This window comes from Chenopodium quinoa, unplaced genomic scaffold (genome assembly GCF_001683475.1).
Source record: "Chenopodium quinoa cultivar QQ74 unplaced genomic scaffold, ASM168347v1, whole genome shotgun sequence".
NCBI lineage: Eukaryota > Viridiplantae > Streptophyta > Magnoliopsida > Caryophyllales > Amaranthaceae > Chenopodium > Chenopodium quinoa.
Window position 1 is genome coordinate 3198866 of NW_018742484.1, and position 11082 is coordinate 3209947.

The 11082-nt window shown below is 34.9% G+C and overlaps 1 protein-coding gene across 3 annotated transcripts; it reads left to right on the forward strand.

The window, feature by feature from the left end:
• Nucleotides 1-3065: 3065 nt before the first annotated feature.
• Nucleotides 3066-11077, forward strand: LOC110719401 (protein TPX2). 3 transcript variants are annotated; one of them, XM_021898335.1, is made up of 18 exons: nucleotides 3066-3334; nucleotides 4287-4442; nucleotides 4854-4937; nucleotides 5277-5442; nucleotides 5598-5691; nucleotides 6162-6212; nucleotides 6857-6954; nucleotides 7123-7198; nucleotides 7280-7342; nucleotides 7458-7538; nucleotides 8795-8853; nucleotides 9402-9477; nucleotides 9650-9715; nucleotides 9798-9860; nucleotides 9973-10050; nucleotides 10131-10178; nucleotides 10350-10456; nucleotides 10542-11077. In XM_021898335.1, exons 1-18 carry the CDS (start codon nucleotides 3157-3159, stop codon nucleotides 10567-10569), a joined length of 1572 nt encoding a protein of 523 aa, XP_021754027.1. In that variant the 5' UTR covers nucleotides 3066-3156; the 3' UTR covers nucleotides 10570-11077. The 3 variants fall into 3 exon arrangements, with proteins under 3 accessions (XP_021754027.1, XP_021754026.1, XP_021754024.1); XM_021898334.1 differs by having other exon boundaries at nucleotides 4857-4937; nucleotides 9399-9477; XM_021898332.1 differs by having other exon boundaries at nucleotides 9399-9477; nucleotides 10542-11076.
• Nucleotides 11078-11082: the final 5 nt, after the last annotated feature.

The window sequence follows — 11082 nt, forward strand, 5'->3', positions numbered from 1 at the left end:
AATAAATACGTAGTATATTTGGTAAAGTTGACTATTAGTTGCTGGCGTTTTATTTTATATAAAATAATATTTAAGGGTACTTGTATATTTTATTATCTTTTTAATATTCCTAACTATAATAATAATAATAATAATAATCCACTTTCTCCTTCCTCGTCTTTTTGAATCCACTTTCTCCTTCCTCGTCTTTTTGAATCCACTTTCTCCTTCCTCGTCTTTTTGAATCCACTTTCTCCTTCCTCGTCTTTTTGAATCCACTTTCTCCTTCCTCGTCTTTGTGAAGCGACCCAGATTTCTTTTGATGTGGCCCTTCGAGGTTCTTTGGAGCGCATTGTAACTGCTTCGGGGTCAGGTTTTGGTGATTGGCAATGGCGACTTGCCACCTTACCTTTTTCTTATGGAGGGTTGGGTGTCTATTCAGCGGGTGATGTTCGACACTATGCTTTTCTTGCGTCGCGTTTGCAGTCTTCTGGTCTTCAGGCTTCGCTTCTTCGCAATTCTGGTATTGTTGGTATAGGTCCGGCCTTCGACGACGCTCTTCGTCTTTTTAATAGGACTGTGGAGACTGACCTTTTGCGTAACCCTAGTGAGATTGCTGCCCCCAAACTCATGAAGAAATTGGCAATTATATATTTCACGAAGGTCACTGCATCTGCAGAATCCACTTTCTCCTTATCTCCGCGTCAGGTTGCCTTATGGAAGTCCCAACAGGAGGATCACACTTCTGCCTGGTTGCGAGCCGTCCCTATATCCGGTCTGGGTCAGACTATGAATGGCAGGACTTACCATTGTGTTCTTTGCTACCGGTTGGGTGTTCCCTTGTTCTCCGTATCGGCTCCTTGTTATGCTTGCTCAAGGGTTTTTGATGGGGATATTTTTGGGGATCATGCAGTGTCTTGTGCTGGGATGGTGGGTGTTAAACATCAGTACAACGTTGTTCGTGATACCCTTGTTGATGTTTGTTTCCGTTCTGGGATTTCTGCACGAAAGGAGGTCAACGTTGGGTTGTCTGGAGGGGACGACGGGGCTCTTCGGCCAGCAGATGTGTTGCTTTACTCTTGGGATAGAGGCCTAGATGTTTGTGTTGACTTGAGGAGGTCTTCTCCATTGACACAATCTGGGTTGTCTGACTTCGTTCCTGGTCGTGTCGTGTCGGCTGCGGCTTAGCGAAAGCGGGACAAGTATGGGGCGTGTTGTGGGGCTATTGGCCATGGTTTTCTTCCTTTCTCCTTTTCTTCATTGGGGAATTAGAGAAGGATGTTGTTGCATTGCTGAAGCGGGTTCAGGCGTTTGCTAGGACTCAGGATATTTGTGCTCGTGTGGTGGCTCACATCTTCAACATGATTGGGTTCGCTATAGCTAGAGGGGTGGGGGCCCAGATTGTATCTCGGCTCCCCACTAATTTCTTGTAAATTGTTTGACTTTGTAGGTTTTTGATTATGATAATAATAATAATAATAATGATAATGATAAAAAATATAATAACAACAACAACAACTAATAATAATAATAATAATAATAATAATAATAATAATAATAATAATAATAATATTATAATAATAATAATAATAATAATGATGATGATGATAATAATAATAATAATAATAATAATAATAATAATAATAATAATAATAATAATAATAATAGTTGTTATTATTATTGGTGCTATTTTATAATTATTATTACAATTTTATTACTATAAATAATATAATATGACAACATTAATAATTATATCAATGTTATGGCATACGACTTAGAAAAGAGTTATGATATTGTTGAGGTAAATATTGTTCTTTACCAACAAGTCCAATACTCTATATTGTTCTAGATTATTAAGGGATTGTCCCTATTGCTAATGGTTACAAATTGATAACCTTGCTAGCGTTACGCATCGAAACAGTAAAGAAGTTTAGAAAAGTTAGGTTGCTAAACAAATTAACATATGACTAATAGAATAACTAAAAAATCATAGTGATAATTTGGTAATTGGTAGTTTTCACTAATAAAGGTTGAGGTGTTAATCGATACAAATATGCTGTTACTGTAAAGTTTATATAGACAGAGCTGAAATAGGTCACACATTTATTGTCAATCACTTAAACGGTGGAAATAATAGAATAACTAAAAAAAACATATTGATAATTTTGTAAGTGGGAGTTTTCAATAATAAAAGTTAAGGTTTCACTAGATACTAATATGTTGTTACTATGAGGTTTCTATAAAAAGCGTTGAAACAAATCCCAACTCCCACACTAAAACTTAGCAGTTTGCACATGCTACATATCACTTGAGTGTCAAAATAACTATAGAAATAAATCACAATAAGGAAATTCCTAGAAAGTTGACAGAGTGACAATATAATATATGACGCCAGATTTAACCAATAAAAGTTTAGGTTTTAATAGAGACTAACTTAAAAATTTATTTGGCATAGAACTAATTAAACCGATTACGATTTTAAAGGTACTCATAATATCTAAATACTACCTCTATTTTATATTAATTTGTAATTATTAGACATTTTCTACTCACATTTTATGTCAAATCGTTGCAAATAATATAAAACGAAAGTAATAACTTAAATCAAATCTCGTTTATATCATTCGAGTTTCATGTGTAATTGATTTTTAACTTTATGGTTAAATTGTTTCGGGCTTTCGGTTCTATTTGTCTTACTTGGACTAACCCCTTCTGCTATGCAACTCCCAACGTCTGCCTCTTTGAATAAAAAGACGTAAGCGTATGCGGTCCCTACCATCTGACAAATCACACAAAATATAACCGTTAGGTACAATCCAGTAATTCCCCCAATATCCAAGGGGTAATATCGTCATTCCACCCTCCTCTCCCCCCAGAATCCAGGGTTCGAAACCCAATACCATTGTCACCCTAAACAATGACAATTTTAATTTCCACTCAAGTTACTATTTTACCTCTTAACACTCCAACACCAAATAGCAATGTTAAGGGCAAAATTAAAAATTCACAAAATTCCAAAAATTAAATTAATTTCGAAATTTCTAAAATTCGGAAATTGTCTCTCTTATTAAATGTAAATTCAAAATTTGGACTCTACTACCCTTTTTTCTTGCAATTTTCTCTCTCTTCTTTCTCAGTGTTTTCTCTCTCTAAATTTGTGCGCAAAAACCCAGGAAAATGGATGAAGAAATGGAAATGGAGGAGGAGATAATTCAAGTTTATGATGTTTTTGAGATTGATTTTGATTACGAGTTTGATGCAACTCGGTTCTTTGATTTCACTCGTCCTGAGTCGGAAGCTGAGTCCAGATTTTCCGAGTCGTGGTTTTCTAGAGCTCCTGATTATCCTCCTTCTCGTAAGTTGTTGGTTAAACCCTAATTTTGATTTATGTTTTTCGTTTTGAAATGGGGTTTTCTTGGATTTTTGAAAGATGGTGCATTTGTGTTTGTGTTTGGGTTTATGAAATGTGTGAATTGGGAAATGGTGGTGGAAAATTTGAATATCTTGTTATGTAATTTAATGGTTTAGGATGGAAATTAGTGATTGTTGTTGTTAATTTGGTATGTTTTGATTTCTTAATTTGAAATGTTACTGCTTGAATTTATGAACAAAATTACATATTTGTAGTGTAGTTCTTTATTGTCTCGTTGCTAGTTTAAATTAAATTACATTATCATTGTGACAACTAATTCTGGACGGAGAATTATTTCGGGGGGAGGGGGGAGAAATTACTGGATTGGGGAGGTCAAATGTAGGTAGAGAGAGAGAGTTGTTTGATATGTGTTGTGTTGAAAAGATTATTGGTAGAAAATGCAATGTGAATTAAATAATATTTAGGGTTTTGATTATTGTGATTGAGAAATGAAAGGTATGATGTCCATCACAAAGTGTTAACGAATCCAAGCCTTAATTTTTAGGGTTCTTTAAGCTGATTTTGTTTTTGAAATTGTATGAGCAAATGGGAAAGTATTTGGCAAGTTTTAGGTAAGACATGGATTGCATTGTGAATTGGTGACTTCTAACTGCAGCCTGCTTGAAGATTTACTGAATTATGGAATAGTTATTTGTAGTATTTGGACTTTTGACCTCACTTGCAATGTTTCTGATTTAGAAATGCTCGATTTGGGATTATTATTTTCCTTGCTTTGAAAATGCTGTACATGTAAATGACATCGAACAATGACATGTCCTTTACGTGGCTACGTAATGTTGTTATCAGAAATTTAATTATTGTTTACCCCTTAAGCTAAACCTTTGATTTTTCTTTTGTGAAGTTGACATGCTCTGTTTTTGACTCATCATGGCAGCTTTTGTTGCTCAACTATTTCCGTTAAATGGTTTGAGATCGCCTAATGTGGATGTGTCCCCCAAGTCTAAGTATAATGACAGATTGTCTAATGATGACGGTAATGCTAGTATTGATCAGCATGCAGAATATTGCGATCAAGATGAGGCATGCAGAGGTATTACTTGAGGTTTTTGTTTATTTGTTCATTCTTCTTATAAAAGTGTAGAGCTCTTGTAATTCTTGTATGCGATCTAAGTCTTCATTTCTGAGATCATTTTTGAAGAATTTTGAGCATATGTAGCATGTCATTGTAGACACTTATGCATATTTTTGCTTGTTACACCACATACACAAAAGACAGGGAAACAGAATGACATTTATTGTAGTAAATACAGTTTAATTGTCATATTGCTTTTGTATATTTTCTGGAGTTGCTCATTAAGGCTGTATGCTTAAAATCATGTCAGAGGTGGTTTTTTGGGAATGTTGTGGACATTATTAATTTTGATTGAATTCTAATGGACTTCATAAGTTAGTTAATACGCTAGTCTGATCTTACTTATTTCTTCTCTCTCTCTTGTTGCAGAAGACAGTAGCCAAGCTTTGCTGAGAAAATTATACGACGGCAATTTCCTAAATTCCCAAAATCAAGCCAAGTGTTCACATGGAGGTCTAACTTTTATTCTTTGGCGGTTATTCTTCCTTTTAATTGTATGCTGTGAGAAAGAAGACGAATTCTTACTTGGTTAAAGGAGGCTGAATTTTTTTATTTATGATTGTGAAAGTTCAATATTAATTGTTAGCGATAAATATGTTTTTACAAAAAAATTGCCGAAGCATGGAAGATGGGCAACCTGTTTTTATTTATTTATATTTTAATTGTTATTTTATTATCTTTTATGAATACATGGTAATTTACTTGTGTAAACATGCATCATTTATTCGAGCTTAGTGAGTTTCCTAGGTTAATACTTTGCTTCTTAAATATTGCTACTTTTTTTTATACCAGGTCCTAGAGGATTGACTTTCTTCAATCATTTGGCCCATGATAATGTGAAAACAAAGCCTAAATCCCTTGCTAAGCCATATATGCGAAAGACTTCAACACTAATGAAGCCTACTGCGAGTCAGCTGTCAAAGCAAAATCAGCAACATCAAGTTTGTGGTTCTTCTAGGTGAATTTTGAAAGATAATTTTCAGTTTGGCATTTCCTTGTGATCTTATCCTTCTTTGTTATGAGTGAGTTGGGGATGGAGTAGAGGATGAACATTTTCCATGTTTGATTCTTGGAAGATATTCTGCTTTTTGATTGAAAAATTTATGCTGCCAGATTGCAGAAAAACGAAGGCAATTCAGGAACTCATTCTGGGATGGAAAGTCAAGCTTCAAAGAGGCAAAAGCTAGATGGTGGTCATTTATGTAGGGTGTGTACACTCTCCTTTTTGGTTGGCCTTTTTGTAGAGAACTATCTCTGTGATCTAAAGTAGCCATTTACTTCATTTTATGCATCTTAGATGTAAATATGAATGTGCAGCTCTACTTGTTTAAGAGAATTGTTATTTTGACATAATTTTGGTCTGCTAATTTTCTAGATAATGTTCGCAGTTAAGCTGGTTAAAAAAAAAAAAAAAATCAGATCATCTCATGCGACTTTTAAATGCTTTCAGTCTCATTTGTACGATCTTAATCATTGATTCAGCTGCAGTGGTTTTTATATTTTCATTGTTAGCTTAAATTTATGATATCATATCTATTAGAAGGAAGTCTAGTTTGATCCCTGTAATTTATAATTGATATGTTTTGTTAAATGTGTCTATTTATCCTGTGCTTTATAATTGATATGTTTTGTTATATGTATACTTCGATCATTTACTATTTCATTTTCGTGTGACAGATTGTCGAAATGAAGCAGCCTGTCAATCTAACCCACAAGTTGCCCAAAAAGGTATCCACACTTCAACAGGATTTGATGGATTTCTCTGCCTGCTTTCTCCATTGCATAACCGATTTTTGGTCAATAGTTAATTGTTCACAACAACATTATTCTGCGTATTTGGTGTGTGAAAAAACGGGTACTATAATTATTGGAGGTGTTCTTACCCTACTCTTGATGATATATACAGGATAAGGAGAGCACAAAGAGTATATATAATTTCCAAAATATTTGTTTTACTTTGCATTTTGGTTCTTGATCATTGGAATTTTAGCAAACCCTATAATAGCGATTACCTTTTGCTTGAAGCTGGTCTAGAGAGCTTGGTTTTTTCTGCATTTGTTTGGCATTTGTAAAATATAGGTGGTTGTTTTGATTGAGATAGATTTGTGGGAACATTGGGAAGTTGAAATTTCTGATGTTTTGGCTGATTAAAACATGGAAGTTTAATCTCAAGAAGTCCTACTTCCCATCTAGTGGAGGCAGTTGCTTACTTAGTTTCCCATGGGCCCCTAGAATAGCTCGTATTCAACCAAGCAATCTGGGAATACAGTTTTTTTTGCAATGTTATGCCGAAATAATATTGTTGATGGTCTCCATGATGCTTAAAGTGCATTACCTAATTTCTTCTGATAAACTTTGATTTATCCATTTAGGATGCTGCTGCGCAAGGCTTGAATTCACAAGCTAAGCTAAGGATTACAATTCCAAGGGAGCCAGACCTTGCTACCGCGCATAGGGCAGAAAGGATAAGGTTTAATTATAATTTTTTTAATTATATTTGTATCATAACTGGCTTCCAATCTTTTGTCCTATGGTTAAAAGGACTAATTATCCAACTTCAAGCTCAAAATACGTGTTATTAGTTGTAGGATTTATGAAATTTTGGCATATGGTTTACTTATTCTTCATTTATTTACAGGTTAACTAGCACTAAAGAAACGGAAAATCCCACAGCAACTACTTACAGATTTAAAGCAAGAACGTTGAATCGAAAGGTAAATCTTCGTGCATTCAGAAGAAACTTTCAGTTATATTTCTTAGATATTTATTCAAGTGCTTTTTGGTGTAATGTGCAGACCCTTGAAGCTCCTGTTCTCCCATTCTCAAAGAGAACTACGCAGCATTTGCCAGATATTAAAGTGAGGCATCAATGCCTTAGCCTTGTTTACCTTTCCCTAGTCCAAAAATACATGTCTGATGATATTGATGTTGCTCTCAAACATCTTGGCTAACTTTTATTGTATTGCTTCATAGGCCTCTCACCTTAAACCAACTGGACGGACAAACCCAAGTACCTCCACTGATGCTTCACCATCAGTTTGCCGAAATGATAAGGTTAAGTGTTCTGCTTTATGAATTTATTTGTCTAATTGTCTCTACAACCATATCTTTGTCTCTTTTGAATTTTGCTTGTAAGTCCATCTTAATATAGCATTTATACTGCTTTCAAGCGCCCGTAATATGGTACCATAAATGCTTCATTATGAATTCTCACCAAGCTTACTTCCACATCTCTACACTAGGCCTTGCTAGTTAGCTTTAATTTTATTTAGACTTGTTTTCCATGACTTCTAATAAGCATTCTCTCTTTTAACTATTCCTTTTAAGAGTACCTCCACAATCTACTTTAGTATAGCTTTAATTTTATTTAGACTTGTTTTCCATGACTTCTAACAAGCATTCTCCTTTTAACTATTCCTTTTAAGAGTACCTCCACAATCTACTTTGACTCCGGAAATTAATCTTTGAACTGTTCTGCACGCACTACTTGATACCCATTCTTATTTCCTGCCCTCTTTGTGTGTCTCAGTATTTATGTAGTAGCATGGCCTTTTACCATGTGGGATACTTAATTTGGCTGTGTGTTGAAATATGACTGGAATTCTGCAAGTTTTTTATTGTTTGAAACATCAGACAAATGACATGGGTGCATGACGTGCGTAAAATTCTGATGTGTATTAAGGACCATAGACCAAACATTTATTTCAAACGGGTTTATCAGATTTGGTATGAGAAAATGGATGACTACCATGATTAAAATTCTATGAGTGGCTGAAACTAGATTCGGGGAGAGACTACAATGATCACAACATGGCTGAAATTCTGCCAAATGTGGTTATGAGGGGAGGGGGTTTGTAATTGTAAGCAAGCTTACCTTTCCTTTAACCTGTCTAGTAGTGAGAGTTACCCTGAACAATTATTGTGTTTGAGTGTGGTAGTGTTGGTTTTTCTTTAAGCTCCTCCTTATTAATTGTATAAAATAAAGTCTTGGGCCTCTTGTATCAATTGTATACAAAAGTCTTGTTTCTTGAGAACCTTTTTTTTTATTTTTATTTTTTATTTTTTATTATTTTTTTAATTGCTGTAGAGCCTACCTGTAATTTAAAATCATATTTTCACAACCCCTAACCATTTTTGGACTAAGGTTTTGTTATTGTTGTAACCTGCCAATTAACCCCACCGGACATGCCTTGAGATGAGCAAATACAAGCCAGTATGAGGAAGGACCTTGTGCCTTCATGGCTGTCCCTTTATCTATACCTGTGTCCTGATGGTTTATTCTTGGTGACTAATTGTCTCTGTGAATGCAGGTTTTGAACAAAGTTCATGCTGATAGCGGTATAGAAACTGGTAATAAGGATGGAAAAGGGTATGTAATACCATCTGTATCTTATACTTCGTTTTTCACTTGTTTTTGGGTTGGTGCGGGTCAATTTGTACATTGATGCGTCTTTATATCTTTCTGTCACATTGTTTACTGATCTACGAACGTTGGTAACAGTCTCAAAGTTACCTTTGCCTACAACAGAAGTTCATTATTTACAATAATTTTGGAACTCAATCTTGCTACCTTTCCAGATTATTCCTTTTGTAACTCTGTTTTGCATGGCATTTTTATTATGTACAAAATGAATGATTCTTATATTGATAATAAATGGTAGTAGATTTTTTCAAAGTAATACATGTACATGATCATTGCTGTAAATATCTGTAGTACGTAGGAGCTTCATGTTGATTATTTATGAAATGATCATCAGATATCGTGCATAATCTGCATATAATTAGCTTTTTTTTTTTTTTTTTTTGGTTATGGCCTTATGGGTGAACTGATTATTCCATCCTATGTATCGAGCATGCAATACAATTCTGTGCTAGATGGTGGCTTACATTGGGTTGATATTGCTTTTTGTGCAGTAGTGATTCTGTGGATATTCCGAGAGTGGCTGTACGCCAAGTTGTACATAGCTTTAAAGCACGACCTCTTGATAGGAAGGTAATGAATACTTGTCATCAAAATACATTGTTTTTATTTATTTATTTATTTTTATTACTGTGATCATGGATGCAGCTAGCTTCATAATTTTTACATACACTAGCTCCATCAATAATCCAACTCTTCCCTTATTTGAAACGAAGTTGAATTGGTTTACATGGTCTGGATGCAGATATTGGCTAGTAGAGGAGACATAGGTGTTTTCAGAAATAATAAGCGGGATGTTACTGTACCAAAGGTAGTTTGTCATGCTCATGATCTTGATTGGTGCTTATATGTATTGCTTTGAAGCAAATTCCTTACAACTCGTTTTTCTCTAGGAATTTATGTTTCAAACATCAAAGAGGACTCAGCCAAATCTTCCAACAGAGCTTTTTAGCAAGGTATTTTTGCTTTCTGGTCTTTTGGTGGATATATGCAGTTGCCATAATAGTGCCTCCTCTAGAATAATATAATCGATCTATATCTCATAATGCCTTCTTGTACAATTTGCAGCTCTCGCTTGCTGGTGAACCCCATTCAAAAAATTGTGCACAGGTTGAATTACCCCAGAACACTACTATTTCGGCGAAGGTTCCTTCTTATACAATAATTTGAGGCATTTTCTTTCCCTTATCCTGGAACCTTGCTGACTTCTCACTTCTTGCTTCAAGGAATCAAAAGAAAATAGATGGGAATCTTGTCATCTGAATAAGCAAAATGTAAGAAAGATTTTCTTATGTTGCAAAGTAGCTTTTTGACCGATTGTTTTTATAATCAGCTGTCTTTTGCTTGTCTAGATTAGTTTTGAAAATACTTGCATACATCTTGATCTCTAGATTTCCATATATTTGTGATCGGATTGTCTGCATCTCATAAACTGCTCTACACAGACAATACATCTGGCAAAAGAAAAATTAGACGCTCGTAATGGAAAGGAGCAATTGACAGTTGCTAATGGAAGGATCGGTGAAATTAATCCTCGTAGTGGCATGAGCAGGTGCATTTTTCATCTTGAATTAGGTGTAGCTCTTTGCTGTTAAATTGTACAAGTATTTGATAATTGTATGTCATGTTTACTGCAGGCCTTTAGGGAGCCGGAGACAGCAATAGCACATATATTTCATCTTAGACTAGTCCCATAATCCAAGATGTATAGATGCCTTTTGATGAAGTTTTACACTAGGGCTGAGGAATCGGTGCACAACACATGCAGGAAATGGTTTAGCTTTTTAAGCTCCTACAGGATAAATTTAACTAAGCTTTGTATAGAAATTGTGCACCACCTTTTAAATTCAAACTTCTTGTGCCCCCATTTTCGCCTGCAGCCATAGATTAATCCAATACTATCTTCATCAGGAGGTGATACAGGAATGTAATTCAACAAAAGGAACACAATTATTCTCATGAAGGAAATTTTATGCCCAAGAATTTTATGTCGACGGTTTTCTATTTAGATTGCACTGCAATGTGTTGAGGTTCTGCAAATATGTAAAATGCTTATAGCCGCGGCATTAGGATGGATTTATAACAGGGATATAACTTATAGCATTCATGAGTCATGACACAATAATGGTAAAGAATCAGCCTCTATTATGGCCGAGTGTTGGATTCATGCTATTGGTA

Bases quoted from the DNA above. Each gene is read 5' to 3' on its own strand.
- LOC110719401 (XM_021898332.1), top strand. From the start codon at position 3,157: ATGGATGAAGAAATGGAAATGGAGGAGGAGATAATTCAAGTTTATGAT. The intron at 8,854-9,398 runs GTATGTAATACC...CTTTTTGTGCAG, and splicing joins GGTAATAAGGATGGAAAAGG to TAGTGATTCTGTGGATATTC. The intron at 9,478-9,649 runs GTAATGAATACT...GTCTGGATGCAG, and splicing joins CACGACCTCTTGATAGGAAG to ATATTGGCTAGTAGAGGAGA.